The sequence below is a fragment of the Etheostoma cragini genome, chromosome 4 (assembly GCF_013103735.1).
Source record: "Etheostoma cragini isolate CJK2018 chromosome 4, CSU_Ecrag_1.0, whole genome shotgun sequence".
In the NCBI taxonomy this organism is placed as follows: domain Eukaryota; kingdom Metazoa; phylum Chordata; class Actinopteri; order Perciformes; family Percidae; genus Etheostoma; species Etheostoma cragini.
The window spans coordinates 1,249,318-1,272,214 of NC_048410.1; the positions used below are offsets into that span (position 1 = coordinate 1,249,318).

The window sequence follows — 22,897 nt, forward strand, 5'->3', positions numbered from 1 at the left end:
TAACATTTTGAGTGAGTTAGAGTTAAGTTTGCAGAGTGTATTACACGTGTGTGAGACGAGCCTCCGCTCTGTTGCAGTTGTAAAATCATTGCACTAAAGTTCTCCGTGAGGAAACATAACCCTATCACTCTCGTGATTATTTCTCCCCTTTTCCAGGGGCGTAACAACGCCAGTTAGCCGTGTGTTGAACTCGTCAGAGACAGATTTACACCGTGTGTATTCACAGCTTGTTAATGATGATTAATGCATGGACACACCGTTGATATCATCGCTGATCTCACTTGTGGATGTGTGGTTTGTTTGAATTTAGGCACCAAATAGAGTCCAGTAAATGAATGAATGGCTGTTTATTTTCCATTTCTGCTGCCAGTGGCCTCCGCAGTAGACTAAGTGGACTTTTGAGAAGTTACTGTTTAAAGAAACCAGCCGCAGCTTTCCCAACATGGACACGTTTTCAGCATAATCAGATGAAAGAAGGTCAGACCAAATCCATCATCTCTTTGGTTCTAGTTCGGTATCTGGTGTTGTTGAACAATTATCGGACTGATCTTTCCAACTGTGCTTCACATTCCTATAAACTGTGACCCGCTGTGCTTGGTTGGTTGCTATGCCAACCCTATGTGGAGGCAAGGAAGCTGGTGAGAAGCCCTGGTTTTGTACTTCAGCATGTACTATATGTTCGTGTTATGCAAGTGTACGTTTCACAGTGATGGTTAGTATCTAAAATAGGGGTGGGGGAAATAATTGATTCTTCGATGCATCGCGATTGTCTCTAGAACGATTCAATGCTCAATTCTGATAAGAACAAAAGATGATTTTTTTTTTGTGTTGATTTTAGTTTAAAAGTTACGGTTTCCAACAGACAAACCAAAAAACAGAGTGACTGAAAGATGCCGGGATAATGATCAACTTAGAGTTTAGGCGAATAAAAGACTTTTTGTCTAATTTTGTATACATACACATGATCTAATAAGACCTACATCAAATAATTAGGCAAGGGACATTTAGGCTGTTCATCTTCTTTATCACATTACATCTGACCACGTCATGTTTCATGTTCTAAGAAGCCAATTCTCCGCCTTTAAACATGACTGAGCCTCTGACATGGATCATCTTTCCTTCTGCTAAAATGTCTGATGTAAAGAAGTGTTGATCCAGCTTCTTTTCAAACAGGCTTCTTCTAAAAACCACAAAGCCACAACATGTGTATTTAAATGTGCTCATGCAGGACATGTGGGTTTATAACATGATTTATCTCTCTAAACTTTGGCCTGAAACATCGCTGAGAACAAGAAGTTGACTTTGACTTGTGAGGACTTTGACAAACACAAAGATCTATTTGACCTGACATTGCACTGGTCAAATTTTAATGATGTAGAGTTTAAATGTTTTATAAAAGACCCACCAGGCACATTTTAAGAAGTAAAAACTATGTCTAAACCCATTCTAATCCACAACATCCACATTTGGTCCGAACCCCATATATGAAAAGCGCTGTTGTTTGATGATTAATAAAAAATAACTCTCGGTAATAAATACTGAGACTACTGGAGTGAACAAGAGCAGAAAAATTAGATTTAGAAAAAATAAGTTGCTTAAAAAACTTCTAAGTGACCTTTTCTCTCCGCCTGCAAGTGAATATTCTAGTTTTTCTTGCTGCATTTCTTAGATCAGTAGAGACAGAAAGAGAGACAGACAAGGTTAGCTGAATGCTGCTTCAAATGTCACGAGGTTGTTTTGAATTTTTGTATCGATTCATCAGCCGAGTCACTGCCGCACCCATTTGCATTTTCATAATGAAATCATCTCACATAGCTTGTGACAGCAGATGTTTGTGACTGCATGATGAGGGAATGGAAAAGAGAGAGGTCTTTTTACTGGAATCCACATGAACCAAATAGGTTATTGCAATTGGACGATTAGTTACAGGGTTTAAAAAACTCTCCCTGTGCACATGCATCAAAGTAGGCAGGGCTGGGACCACATGCTTCTGTCCTGATTTGATTCTCCCACGATACATGGCCGCCGATTCAATTTGTATTGCGATTTTCATTTATTGCAATATAATAGTATTGATTGGCACGATTTTCAAACAAAAGCTGAATAACTTCCTTCTGGAGACAATGTACAGTATCATGAGACATTTCTAATAATGAATTGTTTTCTGAAAATAATGCCCACCACATTTATTTAATGTGTGCAGAAGTACGTAACTGCTTCCGGTCGGTGTAGCTGGAAACACACATGATGTAATTGCCGTCGGTGGTAACGCATAAACAGAAAATATTGAGGTGAATCATTGGTTAAAAGAATAAATATTGATTAGGGTTGTTCCGATGGACGATATTATCGTCCACCACCGTGGTGCCAGGCTCACCGCGGGCGCTGAATGGGAAATTGACAAAATTCTGCATCAGTCTTAAACTAACAAAGACACTTGCCTCGGGCTTTGTGATGTGCTGCAGAGGGTGCAAGTTAAGGCCCTTTAAGTGGAAGTTATGTTATTTTCCCTTTACCGTATCAGCAAATATCTACTTCGTTTCCCCTATGTTCACTACGCAGCGGCTCACCACTGGGAGTCCATGAGCTGTTAGTTCACATCTGTAACAGCAGGACAGTTGGGTGTTTATCTAAACTTCTAAAGTCGGTTAAACTAGAAGATTATTGTTGTGATAATTGATTTGTTGTTGTTTTTGACTGAGCTGCACCGGAGAATAGTCGGTTAACCCTTGTATGGTATTTAGGTCAAATTGACCCATTTCAGATTTTTACAAGAAAATAAATGGTACAAGTTACATTTTTTCTACCTAAAAATCAACAGCCTAACCTTGTTTTCTGTGATAAACATGTATTCCTGACTCCATTCAGAACATTATTCTGGACATGACACCATAGTGGATTTCTAACATGAATTATGACCTTATGACGAAAAACGAACCCCACTTCCTTGTTTAATTGTGTGCTAGTAGAGACTGATTGCATTCCCTAAACATAGATGTCATCTCAGCTGTTTGAATTTGAGATAAAATCAATATTTCTTTTTAAACGAGAGGGTCTCAATATTGAAGACAACACAAGGGTTAAAACTGATTGGTGATGTTGTTTTGCCCTTAATGGTCTACATGAAGTTTGCTGGACCTGATGTAGTGTTTTACGTGGAGTGAACGCTGCGCCGGACTCCATTAAAAAATAGAGTTTTAAATGCTGCATTGCTTATAAGGAAATACTAGACAAAAACAGGCTAACTAGCTTAAAAAGTATGCATTTCTTATCTCTAAGTGCTGTGCGGTGGATAATATTAAATCCTATTACTGCACACTAAGCAAGGCAGTATGTCTGCCCAATAACAAAAACACAATAAAGACATAAAATAAGAGAGTACTAATAAATGTTTATGGCCATTTCTGTTCGTCACCCGCTGAAAAGCCCAAAACTTTGCTTTCTCTGCTCCTCTCTATCAATCAGATCAGATGTCAACGCAAGGCAGTCACATCGCCATGGGGAGCAGACATGTTTACTTTGAATTAAAAAGTATAAATGTTGCCGTTTCTTTGTGGAACTTTCCAAGTTGAAAATGAAGATGGATTTCGATTGAACAAACCAGATCATGGAGTGATTCAACGCTGTGTAACGACGCTAGTTAAAGAATGGTCAGACAAAAACAGAGAAACTGTTTCTAATTTGGTACATTTCTCAGCAGGAGTAGTAGTCTATAACTCCAGCCGTGTTATTGCTTTACTCTGCCCACAGAATCACAGAAGCAGCCGCCTCTAAACCGGGATGAACATAAACCAGGATAGTAAAAGGATTTCCACAGTGAAGGCCAAATAAAGAGTGACCTCTAGACAGGACTGCCATCTATCAGAAGTTTGATAAAGTAAAGAGATGTGAGAGATAACCAGGTACGTAGAGCTGTTATATCGGTTTCACTAGAGCCCTTACAAGAGCCTTGTTGTGAATTCCTCACGCTACAGAAACTGTGTAGTTACTGTTATGTTTGTTACGTACGTTAACTATGTAAGCTACATAAGAAATCGCCGCAACGCATTGTGTTATTATTCATCATGGCGGTTGCCTGTACAGACGTCAGCAACAATAATCTTCCTTCTTATATGCAACCATGTACAGCTTGTGACTGCCTCTAATGCACTACCAAGTAAAAAGTCCCTCTGGTGACTCGTGCTCTCTGATAGGAGCCCTGAAACGGCTAATACTTACCATCTAGCATTAACAGGGTTAAAACCCCAACAAGGGTAATAGAAAATACACTTCTGCATTCATATTGAGTTCCTATATAAGGACATTTTAACAGAACAAGTGATCCATGCATAGTGCACAGGTTTCTTCTTTTAGAGAAGATATTTCGGACTGTGGCGAATCAAAATGTTGTTCCATACGTGAGCAAAGTGTTTTTCCAAGGCAGTCTCTACCAGAGTAGCCATCCAGCCAGTAGTGTCCCATCCGTAGTTGTCGTGACTTCCGCAGCAGAAGATGGCATTTTAGTGAAGTTATTGGTCTCACGCGCCATAGACTTTTAGAACCACTTCCAAAAGAGCAGCCAGAAAGCAAAAAATCGAAGATAAGGGGCATGAAAAAGTATTTTAACAAGAAGAAGGTCGGGAGGTTTGAAGACGAGAATCACTACGCGGCCGTCTGGCTCAGATCACGTGGCGCCTCCAAAGCATTTAAAGATTAGGGAACATTGCTGGGGCTCAGAGAAATGGAGAAGTCCATTTAAATCAACGTAATTGCTCTATCTCAAACAACAAATGGAAAGTCTGAAAGACTCACACTTCAGACTGCCAGCTGCTGTTCAAACAGTGTTTGTTGGAGACACAGGGTCATAACGGCATCTAACTGCATCTACACTTTGTCTCTCTTTTATGTGTCTCTGTCTGAAGACAGCAAGAGCAGAAGAACGATCTACATACTTATATAAAAGTCTATAAATATATGACAAGCTTAGCGGATTTAAATGTCTGAACTGATATCTTTAAACAACATAATAGTTCTCTCATTAACAGACTTCAAAAGAGATCAAATTTACTATTTGACATTTAAAATCAGACTGTGACAGACTGGCAGAGCCACAGCATGAAATCTATCCGACTCGGCAAAGAGACGAGATCTCCGTCAAAGATCTGTGACAACAGTCTGGGGAAAACTTCCCAAATCGGATTTAAAAAAGGAGCATTCACGTTTTCAACCTTCAGCTCAGTTTCAAAATCTATTATTGCGCAGCTAAATAAAGCAGCTGTGTTGTGAATCCCGCTGTAGGTGACCGTGTCTCTGCATCTAATACGATGTAATTAATAACATCAGCACACAATAATGGCTTAATAAAGGACTGTACAGAGGCCTTTAAGGTAGGTGAAGCTGTTTCTCTATAACACAATATAATGTACAACATTATATATATATATTTGTATTTTGCTTTCTTTTTCTCAGGACTTCATGTTGATAAGGCTGCTTATCCTTAATACACATATCACGACTACTATTACTAGTAGTATTACTAGTACTATTATGATGCGATGTGCAATGGGCAGTGTGCAATTTTGTTGGCTAGTGACAGTCTCTCCATGCAGCATGAGCATGCACATGTAGAGTGATACACAGTTTGTGTACTGTGTGTGTATGTGGTATCTTGTGTTGAATTCTCTAAACCGCAGATAGTGTTCGTTTGACCAAGACACATTTCCCATCTTGTGCTATCTTGTCTTAAATGACGTAAGGGGGATTATAGAGCAAGACTGTCATTATTGCGAATTAGAAGCCAATCAGGGTGATGCAGGACCTGCATCACCCTGATTGGCTGGCTCTACGTTATCCCTTACATACCGTATTAGGGATGCACAATGTTTTTTGTATCTTCATCAGGGGAAATCAACTAGCGCAGTAAACACATTGCAAAAAGCGATCACTTTCAAAGGTACTTGGTCCCCGGGTGTCGCACAATGGCTGCCTACTGCCTCTTAAATAGCCAGGATGAATTAAATGCAGAGAATACAATCTTTTTATATGTAAAATGTACTTGGCAAACAAAGAATTTCCTTTTTCCCGAGACAACGAGAGAGGAGTGCGACAGAGAGGTTTCTAGGGAGCGAGGCTCAGTGGCTAATCAGCGCGAATTAAAAGGCTTTTTATTTTTCAGGACCATTAGGGAGGATCGATACCTGATCTAATATCTTATCTCGATCCTCAAGACACCCTTTGCATCCGTCCGTGGTCATTACACACACACACACACACACACACACACACACACACACACACACACACACACACACACACACACACACACACACACACACACACACACACACACACACACACACACACACACACACACACACACACACACACACACACACACACACACACACACACACACACACACACACACACACACACACACACACACACACACACACCTAATGTAATTATTAACTCTAAATGTTTCTGTGTTAATGCAGTTGGAACTGCCAGCAGTGGAGATCCATTCTAACTTAATAGTAGGACATCAGACAGGAGACTGTGTGAGACTGTGTGTGTGTGTGTGAGACTGTGTGTGTGTGTGTGTGACTGTGTGTCCCAAACTTATGACCACAGTGTGTGTGTCAGAGATTTATTAGTAGTCACTAGCTGTGTTTTTTTTCTATTTAATTGTCAAGCAATTCTTAGGAAACTTTTGAAATGTTACCAAAAAAACATGAAATGTGAGTTGGCTGCGTTTCAATCAACTGCTTTTGACTAGAAGTCCGTTGCTATAGGCTGCGCATGGCTGTAATCTGCCAGTCTAGAAGAAGTAGAAGAGGTTGCTAACTGGAAGCTAACCATCTACAAGAGAGAAATGGAGAGAGGCGTGCAGGAAATTGTTTTAATAGTTCTCCTGTGTCACCTAGTATCGGCCATGTTTCAAATAGAGCATCGAGTAACTGTTTATTTTCAGTGTCGATTAATCTGGTTTTCATGATTAATTGATTAGCTGTTTGGTTTATAAAATGTCAGATGTGAAAACCTCTAATCCATCTTTTCTATTGTTATGCACCATAATAACACTGCAAAGTAATTTTAAGTGAAAAACCTCCCAATAAACCTGATTCAGAGTGTTTTCATGGAGGTGAAAGGACCCCCACTCATCGTCCCAATGCTGCTACCTCCTGCCTGTTGATGCTACGAGCCTCCTGTGGCTTAAACAGAAATCTCACCTCTCTGTGGTGTAGCGGTTTAATGTCACGGCATAAACTTCAGAAGTAGCAACAAAGCCGGAGTCACACAGAGCAAACGCAATTATACGCGATTTGTTTTGTTGCACTCCTGCGTGTTATGCGAGGCATTTTAAGCATGAGGAACTACAAACTATCAGTTGCCAACATCTTTAATCATCGTCTCCTGCAGCTTCTCTGGATTATTCTCTCACGCCTTTTGAGTTTGTTCCCATCCTCCCAAATAAAACGAAAAGGATTCCAGTCACACGACTTTAAACGTGCAGAACTGGAGTGAATGTTAAGCCTCAGACTGGCTGATGATTGCACAAAAAAAACTACACACAGAGTACAAGTTACATCCAGCGGAGGGTCAAAAGTGCTAGTTGCTAAACACACACACACACACACACACACACACACACACACACAGGTTACACAGGTTACACAGCACCCTCTGGTGGATACAAAAAGAAACTACAGCTGCACTTTGTCGGAAGAAACAGGCCACAAATGTGTTTTTCCCATTTGATGGTACCTGCGAAGTTTCTGTTTTTTTCGACGGTGTATAAAGAGAGCCGGGCGAAGTGATGACCAGCCTGCGTCCACACTATTGTTCTAAACAGCGCAGCCTGTTCCTCATTGGTTGGTTCCTCTTGCACTTTTTTCAGTCAACGAGGAGCCAATTCCTCATCATCTTTGTCGCATGTGGTGACCTTTATTTAAGCTTTACACCTGTAAACGGACACACTATGTTTAGGGCTGAAACTAACGATCGTGTTTATTGTTGCTTAATCTGTCCATTATTTTCTGGACTAATCGATCAGTTGTCAGGTATTTGAAGTGTCAGTAAATTGTTTAACCCTTGTGTTGTCTTCCCATCAACCAACATCTTTTGCTTTTTCTGCTGTTTTTTTGTATGCTCTTTTTTTAAATTCATAGCCTAATTTTTATTTGACATTACATTACACATCATATTTTACATTATACAAAAACATTTTCTTGGATTTCTTTCAGCGCTTTTTGTCTCTTCTTTTGTCATTTCTTCAGAGGTTTTGGTCACTTTTTAAAATGCCATAAGATTCATTAAAACAAAACAAAATTCGTTGAAAGTAATCACTCATTTTACCTGAAGAACTTTGTATGGCATCTATGTTATTTTTAGGAAGTTTGGATGAAAGAAGCTAAGTTCCTGATATTAAAAATAAAAAAACGGGTCAAACTGGACCTGAGGAAAACACAAGGGTTAAAGAACTGTGGATCGGTGTTTCCCAAATGCCTAAGACGACGTTGTCAAATGTCTCGTTTTTTCCGCAACTCAAAGATTTTCAGTTTACTGTCCCAGAGGAGTGTAGATACTTGAAAATACTTGCGTTTAAGATAAATTACTGCTCTTGATTACCGAGCTGCCGATTCATTTCTTTGTTGACAACTACTCCATTCATCTCTGCAGATTACGTTAGAGCTTAAAGGATCTTACTTTTCATAGTTCCAGCTTCTTCCTCGTCCTCGTCCTCCGAGTTGATGACCATGGTGCCGAGCTGCGACTGCATGGTTCCCGTGTCCTCGTGTGAGATCATCGTCCGAGCCGTGCTGCTGAGCGAACCGGCTAACGAGCCGGCGGCCCTGATGGTTCCTGAGTCCCCAGCTCCCGCCCGCACCATCGTCCCCTGGTCCACCTCATCCTCATCCTGAAACACACACACACACACACACACAGAGTTAAACTTTATTAACACACAGCAAGTGAGAATCTGATTCTCTGAAGCCACTACCTTCACTACAGTGGAGATAGTATTGAACTACCACCGCACACACACACACATACACACACACAGAGTTAAACTTTATTAACACACAGCAAGTGAGAATCTGGTTCTCTGAAGCCACTACCTTCACTACAGTGTGTGTAGTGTTGCACTACCACCGCACACACACTCTACCATAGCAACTGATCATGGTCACTGCACCACATGCTCAGTCCATACCTGACCGCTGTAAACACTTCACAAATTGTTAAATCTTTACATTTCTGTGAAGGATGTGTATGTATGTGAAATATGTGTGTGTATATGTGTTTGTTTTGTTATTGTTGTCTAAGCTACTGGATGCCTAAAATATCCCTCAGGATGAATAAATGATCTATCTGTCTATCTATCTATCGATCACTATTGAACAATGAAATCCACTAAAACTGACCAATCAATGTTACTACTATTTATGTTTATAATTATCTGTTCTGACTGCTTCTTATTCTCTACCGCACTTTTAAATATGGGTATTTATACTCCCAAGTGCATATATCTAGATATTCATATTTTTCACATAGATAGATTAGATTCAATAGAATAGATAGAATAGATTCATCGTAGATCATCATCTCACATAGCGTCGCTGCCGGGTGAAAACCTTGAATGTCCAAATCGCTGTTTTTAGGAAAAAATGACAGCGAGGATATGTTAGTTACTGATGTTTCTTCTGTTGTTATTGTCTTTGTTGATTTTTGCTCGTGACAATTTAGTTTCATTGTAAGCTGTATCTTTTCAAATAGTCATGTCACTTATTTTCTTATCTTTAAATTACTTGTTTTGCACTGTGTTGTTTAAGTGACTCAACTTCAGTCCTCAACTACAGCAGATGATCTCTTTTTAATAGCAGTGGCGGGAAAAAAATCAATACAGCATAATATCGCAATATTTTCAGTAGTAATACTGTATTGATACTCAGGCGCCAAATATGGATCTTTTATTATATATGTGTTGGTCAGTCTGTCTGCTTAAGATAATTAAAGTGATATGAACAAATGGAGAAATGTATCTTCTAAAAAAGTTGGAAATTGTAATATCTCCAAATATTGCAATATGTTTAAAATCGCAATAGTATCATATCGTGGCATAAGTAATGTGATGATATGGTATCGAGAGGCGTCTGGTGGTTTCCCCCCCTTACTATTAAACTACTTTTCTTCATATTTTGAGATTGTTCCCGTTTATACCGAGTTGTCATCATCTTCTGCGTCCTGCTCTCTCTGTTCCTCCTCCTGGCTCTTCAGTTTGATCTCCATGGCGTCTGTGATCATCGCTCGGAGGACGGAGTTGGGCTTGGCCGACTTGATGAACGGATGCTGGAGGAGAAAGAGAAAAAGAATGAGAGAAAGGTTAAATTAACGAGAAGAGAGAAGTGTGTACACATGTTCTGTTTCCTTTCTAGCACACTTGCAACTAGCTAAAGTCTAATTTAATAGGTCTGAAAGACAGTGAAAATCCAGTTTGACCAATTAAGATATTTGATTTGATTTATTTAATTGCATTAACACAGGAAAAGACATCAAATACAATCAAGGATAAAAACACAATAAAGTCCAGGACTTATTTCCATTGTGGTCCTAAATCAAGATAATGCTCTAGCTAGAGCAAAATGGATGTAAACGTGTTATTATAAGCACATTAAGAATATTATGGGTATAATACCTGTGTTCCCCGACTAACACGTCTCCTGCAGATTGTTACTCACTCGTATGTCTTGATTTCAGGGTTGACAATGACTTATAAATACCTCATCTACAGTAGTGGTGTTGTATATGGTGTTACCTGTAGCAGCTGCGTGGCAGTCGCCCTATTTTCTGGGTTTTTCACCAAACACTGGCTGACAAAGTCTCGAAACGACGGAGACCACAGGTCCGGGTTCTTTAACGTTGGCGGAGGGTTGGTTGGAATCATGAAGATGGCCTGGGGGGAGGAAACATAATAATTCAGTACGAAGAAGGAGAATAGGGCGGCCCCCGACTAAAGGAATCATTGGTTGACACACACTCATGGGGTTTTATCAACTACCGTAATTTCAGGACTATAAGTTGCAAAGGAAGAGGAAAAAAACATAAGTCGCATTTATTTAGAAATTTATTTCACAAAATCCAAGACGAAGAACAGACATTTAATCTGGAAAAGCAAGTTATTCAACTACACAATGGCACACAGAACAACAGGCTGAATAAGTGTCCGGTATGTTAACTTCACACATTCACAGTTATTCAGCGACACAACAGCCCAAAGAACATAGCTGGGAGGCTGAATAGGCTAAATTTACATTACCAAGCAAGTTTCTGGTAAACAAGTTCATCAAGCTCCCAATCTCATTCCACATCACTGAATCCATTGAATTCTTCATCCTCCATTTTAAATTATATACATTTTGATAGTCGCAGGACCAGCCAAACAATGAAAAAAGCGCGACTTATAGTCCGGAAAATAAGGTAAGCGATTTGTTGATTTAAAACAGAGTTACTTCAAAATAAATGGTGCAAAAAGCACCACTTTAGAGCTTGTGTTTACCAGAGATGTGCTTAGTAGTTTCTTGGAAATAACTCATTCTGGATGTATAGCCATAAATAATAAATCCAGTACAGAAATCTTAGTCGACAAAGACCAAAACGACAGATTAAACGACTAAAACGGGACAGCCCTTTTGCAGAGAAACACTCAACAACAATTCTTCCTTCATGAAAGAAGTCGACCCTCTAAGTAAGCCTGTAACAATAATTATTACATAATTACGTAATAGCGGTTTCTTTGTTTAACAGCAATTAATTGCTAACGTTAGCTAAAGATCTAAGGGGTATAACTGTTGATGCTTTCTGTTCATTTGGTTTAGATATGCTAAATTGTAATCATCTAAGTAATTATTGGTCGGCTTCATGAACTACAAGTTATGCTAGCGGCAGCTGTCACTTGTTGCAACTCCAAACATCCTGTTAACACCCTCGCAACATCGCACTTTATGATAATAAAGAGGTGTGGTTTAGATCATAGGCTGCGTATTTTGGTATTAAATTATCAGGGTCACATTACAGTGATATAACCCACATTTTTTTCCTAGGATACATTTAAAGCTTGTTTGAAAAAGTATTAAACAATTATATGTATATATTTTTTAATTATACCAAAAAGGACAAATATGTGGTTATTGACACTTATTTCTGAGACAATACATTTGTAACATCTCTACCTGTAACATCTCTCCATTCAGACAGCTTTCTCTTTACAAACCCGATTACAAACTCTTCTGTCCAAAACACAAAGATGCTGAACAGGCTCTCTCACCCTCATGGGATGTATGTCGGCGTAGGGCGGCTTCCCCTCGGCCATCTCGATGGCCGTTATTCCCAGAGACCAGATGTCAGCCACGCAGTTGTACCCGATCTCCTGTATGACCTCTGGAGCCATCCAGAAGGGCGTGCCGATGACCGTGTTTCTCTTCGCCATGGTGTCCTGAGGAAGAGAGCCAGAGAGATCGTCAAATCTGAGCTGGATGTTACAGACACGTGAAGCCCTGTCTTGTACCCGGCGCAGAGCAGCGCACACGCAAGCGTCTTTGATATTTTACGACCGACGCAGCTGTCAATTTCCCGTTCATCGCCCACGTTGTTTAAACAGCAAATGCACCTGCACCCATGGGCGTGCTGGTCTAACAGGGAGGTAGGCCTGCACGATTAATCGTTATAAAATCGTAATGTCGATTCACCAGTTTGTGTTATTTAAAAATTAAATCGCAAACGCTACTACTTTCTTCTTTGAGATTTAAACATAGACTGTATAAAATAGTTTTTTAAGCGCTGCAATGCTCTCCCTTCTCTTCATTGAAGCCTCTAGGTTTACAGACTTGTGGTGATGCACCAAAAAATAAATAAAAAATCTATGTTTGGTACTGCCGATTTGTTTTGTGTTGTCATGGTTCATGTGTGCAATGAACATTACACTTTGTGAGAGAAAAAAAAATGGCAGAGAATCGTGATATCAACACTAAGCTAAAAAAAGAAAAAGAAATTGTGATTGTGATTCATATTTTTTCCTGAATCGTGCTGGTCTTACAGGGAGGTGTGTTCAGGGCCATTCTGGGCATGCTGGTCTTACAGGGAGGTGTGTTCAGGGGCATTCTGGGCATATTTTTTACCTTGAGGCAGCGGGAAGTGATCGCACCATTGACCATCAAAAAAGTCAATAACGCAGCACTTTATTGTTATTTTAATAGCAAATTTGTAAAATGGGCCTAGGCTTGTGCACAGCACGCACACACTTCGATTGTTACACACAAACATGCAAAAAGATTAAAAATAAAATATTGAGCAACAAATCCGCCACCATAATAGCAATGCACCAAGGTACAAACGTGCATGGCTTTTAAAGGTAACGGGAGATGACCTCTGATTGGTTGATTGAATGTTAGGCCCGGAACACGCCTATGAATTAATGAAGACACTAAGAAAAACCCTTTTCCAATTCAGACTGCAGTAAGTATACATTCAATTAATTGTTGAATTTGTAATTTTTCTCTCACTGTGAGTTGTCCAGCAACTCCAAAGTCGGCCAGTTTGGCCTGGCCCTCCGAGTTCAGCAGGATGTTTCCTGCTTTAATGTCTCTGTGGATTTTCCTCATAAAGTGAAGATACTCCAGACCCTTCAGAGTGGACTGCAGGATGGTGGCGATCTCCTCTTCTGTTATCTAAAACACATGCACACACACATGTATTATCTAGTTTGGTAGTTAATCATAAATGAAAAAGGACATAAATACTATACAATACTATATACTATATACTATATACTACTATACAATAGATTTTCTTGTAGTAGTAGTTTCTCTGTAGATTGGATCGGTGCATGCTAATAGCTATCGGAATAACTCTAATAAACACACACATGCTCTCTACAGACTATGAATCGGTGTGTGTGTGTGTGTGTGTGTGTGTGTGTGTGTGTCACATTACCGTCTTGTTGCGTAGTCGGATGATATCAGAAACTGATCCGGCTCCACAGTATTCCATAACGATCCACAGGTCACTGTTTTTGAAGTAGCTTCCGTAGTAGCGCACAACGTGAGGACTGAACACAGAGAGAAGAAACTCAGGATGATACAGAGAAGTATGTCATTATTGAACAAGACTGTGGTTAAATTTGATTAACTATTAAAAAGGTCCCATTTTGTAAAAAGTGGGATTTACATGTCTATTTTTTTTTTTTATAAAGCAGGTTTCTGGTTGATAACAAAGCAGGTTGTGGTGCTAAATAAATACCAGGACTGTGATGATGCAATCGTGAATCAGTTAGAAAGCGATATGAATGTGTAATGATTACAACCCAGAATCATGACGCAATTTTTAAAAAACGGCCTAGGGCGTAATCTACATTTATTATTTAATCACAAATAACTGTCTTTTGTCTAATGTACCAAGAGAACACAAACTGTTGCAGTGTTTCCCCCTGAGGGTTTTAGTGACATCAACAACAGTAATGTGGTCTGGAGGAGTAAAGATGGTTCAGGGAAACTGCAGAAACTTTGAAGTCTGACTTTTGTATTATATATTATTATGTGTGACTTACTGCAAGTCATTTTGGACAACAGCCTCCGGCAGATAGTAAGTGTTTATCAATCGTATCACTTAAACTAAAATAACAAGAATCCACGGCTCTCTTACAGCGAACCAATTTCATCGGGTTTGAGGTAAATGTAAATGTGCTGTATTTATGTAGCGCTTTTCCAGTCTTAACAACTGCTCAAAGCGCTTTTACATCTACAGGAAACATTCACCATTCACACACATTCATACACTGTGGCCGGGGCTGCCGTACAAGGTGCCACCTGCTCATCAGACAAACATTCACACACATCCACACTCCGATGCGCAGCACCGGGGGCAACTCAGCCCGCAGTGTCTTGCCCAAGAACACTTCAACAATGACTGCAGGGGCGGGGATCGAACCACCAACCTTCCGATTGGCAGGCAACCGCTCTACCACTGAGCCACAGCCGCCCCTGTTTTAGGTGATCTGCATTAAAACGGATTTAGCACACCTCTGCAAAAGACGAGTGGGAGAACTCCCAAAACTGGAAAAACTTTGGATCGCACCTGGGAAATTAGAAACACGTTTGTGTTTCCGCTAGGAGTGAGAAAAAAATAATTTAAAAAAGTAAATAAAAATTGATGCTTCGATATAACGCGACTCGATTCTCGATCCTGATATGTTAACAATTGATAGTAACTTTTTTTTTTTTATGTGTTGATTTTTATTTAAAAGTTACTGTCTCAAGACATGTACAAAACAAAAAACAGAGAGACTGAAAGATGACGGGTTGATGAGTTTTGTAAACATACACGGGATCTGATTAGTCATACCTAAAATAATTAGGCAAAACACATATAGGCCGTTTGTCTACTTTATCACATTACACGTGACCCCCTCATGTTTCACGTTCTCCGCCTTTAAACATGACTCAGCCTCTGACATGGAAGACCACTGTGAGAGTAGGTGACTCAGCACGTTTAAGGCTTAATAGAGGAATGACTACACAACAAAAACCTCAGTAGACAAAACGTTTCATTAAAACTTGTTGAACACATTCTGCGTATGTCAAAATCGAACAAACTCAGATTTGCGTGTATGTATTTTTTTTTTTAAATCACAGAAATTTGTTAATAAAATCGGTTTACAATCGAATCGTTGGCCTCTGAATTGGAAGTGAATTGAATGGGGGGCCAAAGACTCTCCCCCCAGTGTCCACATAAACCCACCAAGTACCTGTTACACTGCTGCATGATGGAGATTTCCTTGATGATCTCCTGAAGATCCGATTCCACAGGAACTTGTTTGATGGCGACGATCTCGCCCGTCTCTTTATAATGGGCTTTAAACACACAGCCGTACGACCTGCAGGGTCACAAAGAACAAGAACTGCACGTGTTACCTGTGAACGAGCCTCAGACACCCAGTGAGCACAAGTCGGTCTATTATTAGTCTCGCATTGCTAGACCTTCCTCCACAGTGCTGCGGAGGAGGGTCTGGCGAGTCCACACAGCATTCTGGGACGGGAGAGGAACGTGCTCTGGTTTATTGGCATTTCTTTAAACCAATCAGTCATCTTAGGCGCCTAATGAAGTTCCTGCAAAATAGCATCAATAAGGAAGTTGTTTTGGTGGAACGTGTACGTTCAAAAGTTGTTGTTAGTCGTGCAACAGAAAACTCTGATTGGACAGATAGTCTAGCTAGCTGTCTGGATTTACCCTGCGGAGATCTGAAGACCAGGTAGCCATAGTCTTATCTGTTAGCAACTAAAATCTGTTAAGTATTGACTGCAGGCAGCAATTGTAAGCAATTGAATCTCCAAAGTGTCCAATATTAACTTTTCGACTCACCGGCCAAGTAAAGGAAAGACATCCATTTGCCAAGCACAGTTTTACTGGACAAAATATTAAATTGCATTTTTTTGTAACACAAAACACAAAACTCTCTGGCTTTGATAAGTCTACGCTAGGGCTATTCAAATAAATCGCTACAACTCGGTGTGGACGTGGAGGATTCTGCATCGTTGCAGCGACAGACCAGAATCAGTTATACCCTTCTGGGATTTTCTGCTTGCCGCTTTCTTTAGTTTTTGCCTTTTGTCTGCTGCTAGATTCCGGAAGTATCTTTTTTTAAGTGCAGATACAAAACAGGGGGGGCTCATAAACTGTATATCGGAAAACCAGTTGGGAGACCGATGAAGATTCACGCCCCTTGTTTAGGTGCTCATATTGTGCTAATTTTCAGTTTCATATTTGTATTTAGAGGTCATAACAGAATAGGTTTATGTGGTTTCTAAAAAACATATTTTGTTGTACATTGCTGCAGCTCCTCTTTTCACCCTTTGTGTTGGGCTCTCTGTTTTAGCTACAGAGTGAGACATCTCACTCAAGGTATATAACAAATTAAGGAAAGAGAAAAAGCCAAAAAGCATAATATGAGCACTTTAAGTCCTGCTGATTTATCCTTTGTTTTCATCTGACTTCTACCAAAAATAACCACCGACTGGCTAAATAATTAGCCCTAGGTAAGCGCTGTCAGTAAAAAGAGCTGACGTGGTGGCTGGCGGGCTGGTGGGTGGGTTTACGTCAGTGTGTATATGTATATGTGTGTGTGTGTATGTGTGTGTGTCAGCCCGCAAGCTGTGAAGGTCCGAGGGGCAGGCAGCAGAGGAACAGAAGAAAGTTGCTGAGGCTTCACCAAAACAGACCAATTTTGGTGCCAACATTTACCCGCCACCTCTAAAATGTACTCGCCAAAAGAGAAAATTTACCCGTGTTTGTCACTTGAAGACTGTTCATTTCTGACCCAGAGACTAGCAATTATATAAAATCTGTATAGTGTATAATTTCAATTTAAAAGCAGCCCGATCACTCACCAAACTGTACACTAAGCACAAAGGCTTCTACAACTGTTAAAGGTTACATTTTCTGTCCTGTGATTCCTGTTCCAGCTACCTGATTCTGAGTCTTGATATCTGTTATCACTGAATGCATCACTGAAAAACCGCCAGAGAAAATCCTTCTGACTAGACAAGCTACTCAAATGTGGGGTTTACACTCTGCTGTAATGGAAGAATTTCATGGGTCATTTTTACAAGGATGAGGACTTTCTCCCGGCAGGACTAGTCTTCAAGTGTTTTGGTATCTTCATAAACTAGTATTCAAGAAATAGTTGTCTTATAGATTATACAGCACCATAAAAAGACTAAAACTAAACCAGTCAACGTGAGGTTTGACCTCATTTTGTTTTGTTGCACGCCTGCATGTTATGCGAGGCATTTTAAGCATGAGGAACTACCGACTATCAGTTGCCAACATCTTTTATCATCGTCTCCTGCAGCTTCTCTGGATTATTCTCTCATGCCTTTTGAGATTGTTCGCATCCTCCCAAAATAAAACTAAAAGGATTCCAGTCACACGACTTTAGACATACAGAACTGGTGTCAAATGTTAAGCCTCAGAGTGGCTAATGATTGGCTTATGAACGCACAAAGAAAACTACACACAGTGTACAAGTTACATCCAGCGGCGGTAGAAAAATGACAGCATCAGCCGTGACACACACCCCCACACCCACACCCGGTCAATCAGTCGCTCTGAACAGGAAGTGCGTTGAGAAACAGGATATGAAGAAGCAATGTTTATGTTGATGAGCGCCACAGAAGGGAGGAGCTGTCAGGCAAACAAAGAGAGAGAAGAAACAAGACGGAGAGGGAAAGAGATGCCACTTATCTACAGACAAACTGACAGAAATGTGGAAACGCAGGCGGTCGCCCGTCGCCTGAGATGACTCACCCTTCGCCCAGCTTCTCCAGCACATCGAAGACTTCCTCCGGCTGCTTGGTGAGGCTGTCCTCGCTCAGCTTCTTCAGCTGTCTGTGATGATAGAAACAGACATGTAGTCCAATGTCAAAACAGAAAATATTCCCATTAAACAAGCGGGAATCATGATTTCTACTCTATTTTTCCCTTATAAAAGATGACTCAAACCGATTAATCGAATATCAAATTAAGAATTTAGTAGCTGACAACTAATCCCTTAATCTTCACCACTCTGGTTTGTCTGCCTAACAACACAAAACCCAAAGAAAATTGGTTAGCAACGAACGCAAAGCAGCAGATCCTCACAGGTGAGAGTTTGCCTTAAAACTGGCCCAAATGAATAATCAATTAATCAGCTAAAACGACTGATCGACTGACCGTTCAGCTCTTTTTCTTGGACGCCTCTCATCGGTACCATACCTGTCTGCGTATCCAAGAGCGAGGGTTTTTAACACTTTGAATACAAAATAAATCAATATTCATAAACTCATTGTACAGAGAGTTCACGGTCTAAACAGTGACCGCAGAATCTTTAGAAAGGATGCAAGCAAATAGTTCATTTTGTTTCTATTTTCAGCCAGCATGACAGAAACAACAACAAAAAAAGCTTTAACCCTTGTGTTGTCTTCCTGTCGACCATAAAACACTATTGTCGCTTTTTACAACATTTTTGTCACTTTTTCAATGTTGAAGGTGCTTTTTTTTTTAATGTTGTTATTTTATATTTATAATGTTGACATTTTTAGCGCTTATTTCAAAGGCCCATTTTTTGTGATAAAAAAAAAAAAAATGAAAGCGGGTCAAATTTGACCCGAGGACAACATGAGGGTTAAATGGCAACATTTTAGGCTGTAATATAGGAATTAAACGGTCCGTATCATCCCCAGCTATTCCTGTTTTAAATGTGCCAACTTAAATAAGGCCGATTGTTGAAGTTTTCCTCCTTTTGGGTGTAATTTTATAATAATAATAATAATAATAATAATAATAATATATACTGTTTATTGAGCCCCAGTGGGGAAATTACCAGTGCCAGCGCCGGGCCAGCGCCCTGAGCGGTTGGGGGGGGGGGTTAAGTGCCTTGCTCAAGAGGTCAACTGGCATCTCTCCAGCTACCAATCCACCCTCTGTACTTTGGTCACTACTGGGACTTGAACCAGCAACCCTCCGGTTCCCGACCAAACTCCTTACAGACTGAGCTACTACCACCCCACCCCCCGAAGCCGCCGTCCTCTGTCCTGGAGTGTGAGCAGAACAAAAAGACTCCTCCGGATATTTGATGAAGACACGACACAAGATAAAAATAATCTACGCATACAAACAAAAATAGATCCAACACGTTCCAGCCTGTGACAGGACATTTTTAGGATGACTCCAATAAGACAGAAGAAGAAACATAAGACCCAAAAACGAACTGCTGCTCCACTTCACACTGTATGATTTCTGTTCAGAAGCCTTTTGGTGCTTTCGTACACTTTAATCTAAGTTAATCTAAAGCCACCTCCACCCGATAAGCGGCAAAACCCGCTTCGCGCCGGCCGTTCCATTGGTTTCCCGTGGGGAAGGGCGGTGGTCCCTCAACTATGCGCTTGTGCTATACTTGGGGTTGCACACCGCGTGGAAACTGCCACTTTACGCTGTAGTTGAAGCTGACCTTTTGAAAGCGCAACCAATGAAACAAAAGCGTGTCGTTACCTAGCAACGGGAAATAGCTTCCTCGCCACTCTTGATGACGAACACCTGCTCTTGCGGATTGCTTATCGTGTGTGTGTTGATTGTTCAGTCTATTGATTGGCTAGTTGTTTGGTCTATAAAAACAACAACTCAAAATAGTACGTGAGTAATTTAACAGCTGACAACAAATCAATGAACGGATTATTTTTGCAGCTCCAAATGCGAAGCAGTCATAGACGGAGAGGCATTTCTACACAGCTGTCATCAAACTGCACCCAATGCTTTTAATCAGATACTATTTCACAATAATATTGACCAAATACAGTACATTGATGTTGATATTGCAACAATATTGTAGGGTTGCCAATTGGTGCTTTGGCAATAAATATTTTGACATTGGAGATTTGACACAAACAATCAATTACGCCTTAAAGAGTTACAAGTGAAATTATATATATATATATATATATATATATATATATATATATATTGCTTTCACAATACAATGTGAGGTTAAAACAAATCTGCAATTCTTCAAATAATATTCACAAGAGATCTTCTTAGAAAATTGAGTAAGGATATAGTTGTTATTATAAATTTGGACATAGTAATTGTATTGGGGCCGTGCAATTACTCAAATCTTAGTCATACGGTCGATTTCGGCTCATGGCGATTTCCAAAATAATTTGACTGAGAATAACGTATTTTGGACATTGCTTTTTGCAATTGAACTCTTATTTTGTCTTGTGTTCTGAATTGGGAAAAAGGTGCAACAGGATAAATTTTTAAGGGAAATTTCAATTCAACATATTTCCAGAAGTGTCTTCAAGCTGCAGCCAATCACTTTAGTTTGTCAAGGTGTCGGCTGATATCAGAGCTGGTGTGTCCTCTGTCTTCCGTTCATTAAAACCTCAGGGCAGATTAGAGCCACATGCAAAGCTGCGTCGACTTCAGGCCACAAACCACAGAAGAAACAGAGAGACGAGCATTGCAATGCTAATCTCCCGTAGCAGCAGCCCGTAATTTGCATTTCAAGTGGACTCTGAAATTCACTGAATGCATGTGTGCGTCTGCTGCGACTGAAACTACCGGACAAACCAAATCTTTACATTACTAAATTTAAAATGCTCCAAGTTTCTTTTTCAAAGGACTTCTGCATTACTCCTGTGACATTTTGACTGATCTGACTTGTACATTCATTAGCACCGTTTCTAATACAGACGCCTTTTTTGTTTTCTGTTATTTTGAAAGTGTAAATGATGGAAATTAAATCTAACTTTTTGTGACATATTGTACGAATGTCTTATCTCTCATTTGATGACTTTTGGAGATTTCTTTATCTTTTCTTGGCTTCTTTATGCACATTAATACAACTTTTTACCTGGGGTGCCCAAACTTTCAAACCCCACTGTATTTTTCTGTCATGATATATGAATCAGTAACATACTTATAAACAATTAAAATGTTGATCCATTCAAAAATGTAATACAAAACAATTCAGTTTTTCTAAAAATCTGCCTGTAATAGCGGCTTAAATTATCTAAAAACTTCACATGGGCTTAATGAGGAAACACTGGATGAGTGAGTTATATGATGAACAAGAGACGCAGTGCGTTTACCAACATCCTCCTGATAAATGGACAGAATAGGAACTCCCCACTTCCCTCTTGTCAATCACACATCAACAAAACTGAGCTTTTAAACTGAACAATAGTGAAAGTCTTTTATTGACTTTCTTGTCACATAGAATTACAGGCTTTATGAGATCATTGTAAACTGTAAAGTTATGATGTATGGATTTCTGACACATTGTACGGCATTTACTACCTGAAGTCTCAAGTCTGTGTTTTAGTTTCATCATCTTATAAATAAATTTAAAAAATGACAATTTAATTTGTGTGTAGATCTTGCACCATCTCTGCTAAGGGCAACCCTAATAGGTCATGTTCATCAACGATTGACCCTGGCAATCATTGTGTGATTCATCGTTCAGTTTTTGTGTGTAATATGCAGACAAATGAGCCACACAGCTTCTTTTATCTAATCTGTATTTTAAAAGTCGCATTATGTTAGACCTAAATATGCAGTTCGCTATCATATGCAAGAGAGAAAAGCAGCAAATCTTCACATCTGAAAAGCTGCAATTAGCAAATGTTTTGGTGTTTGGGCTTGAGCTGCTTCAGCACTATCCAGGATTATTTGGATTTTCGGTGTAAAACCCTCAGGAATTGACACATTTAAACAACCCCCTGACAGGATTATGAAGCCTCACAACACTACTAGAGTGTCTCTTTTTTGGGGGGGTGGCAGTAGCTCAGTCTGTAGGGAGTTGGGTTGGTGGCTGGTGGGGTGCCATATTACCTCCTGAGCACTGCCAGGTGCTCTTGAGCAAGGCACAGTAGCCCCCCAAACCGCTCCGGGCGCTGGTCCAGCTAGCAGCCCACTCACTCTGACATAGGTCCTGAGCATGTGTGTGTGAGTGTGTGTGTGTGTGTGTGTGTGTGTGTGTGTGTGTATGTGTGTGTGTGTGTAATTCAGGCCTATGTGGTGTGATTACTAACAAAAGTGTACACACAGTGTAAATTGAAATTTCAATAAAAAGTAAAACAATTTAAAATGTACATACTGTAATGTAAAACTATTTCAACTGTACACCATTCTAGCTGCACCATCCGGGTATTCCAAGTTTACTGCATTTGACCGCACTACTAGTAGTAATAGTGCGGTGGTACAGAAGTGAGCAATCTGAGACACACTACGGCTGACCCGACACCACCTGACAACTCAAAGGCTTTCTGTGAAACCCAGGAGCTGTAAAGTTAAACCCAACACAAACACTGATCAACACGCATTACTT

General features: G+C 40.1%; 1 protein-coding gene across 1 annotated transcript in view; it reads right to left on the reverse strand.

The window, feature by feature from the left end:
* The window catches only part of LOC117944109 (serine/threonine-protein kinase 4-like), a 33,304-nt gene that overhangs the window by 8,701 nt on the left and 1,706 nt on the right, over nucleotides 1-22,897 (reverse strand). The window contains exons 2-9 of the mRNA XM_034870672.1: nucleotides 18,340-18,420; nucleotides 15,782-15,910; nucleotides 13,972-14,086; nucleotides 13,542-13,706; nucleotides 12,308-12,475; nucleotides 10,799-10,936; nucleotides 10,204-10,332; nucleotides 8,689-8,899 (exon numbers count right to left, since the gene is read on the reverse strand). Coding sequence (XP_034726563.1) covers nucleotides 8,689-8,899; nucleotides 10,204-10,332; nucleotides 10,799-10,936; nucleotides 12,308-12,475; nucleotides 13,542-13,706; nucleotides 13,972-14,086; nucleotides 15,782-15,910; nucleotides 18,340-18,420 — 1,136 coding nt within the window. The remainder of the gene's footprint in view (nucleotides 1-8,688; nucleotides 8,900-10,203; nucleotides 10,333-10,798; nucleotides 10,937-12,307; nucleotides 12,476-13,541; nucleotides 13,707-13,971; nucleotides 14,087-15,781; nucleotides 15,911-18,339; nucleotides 18,421-22,897) is intronic.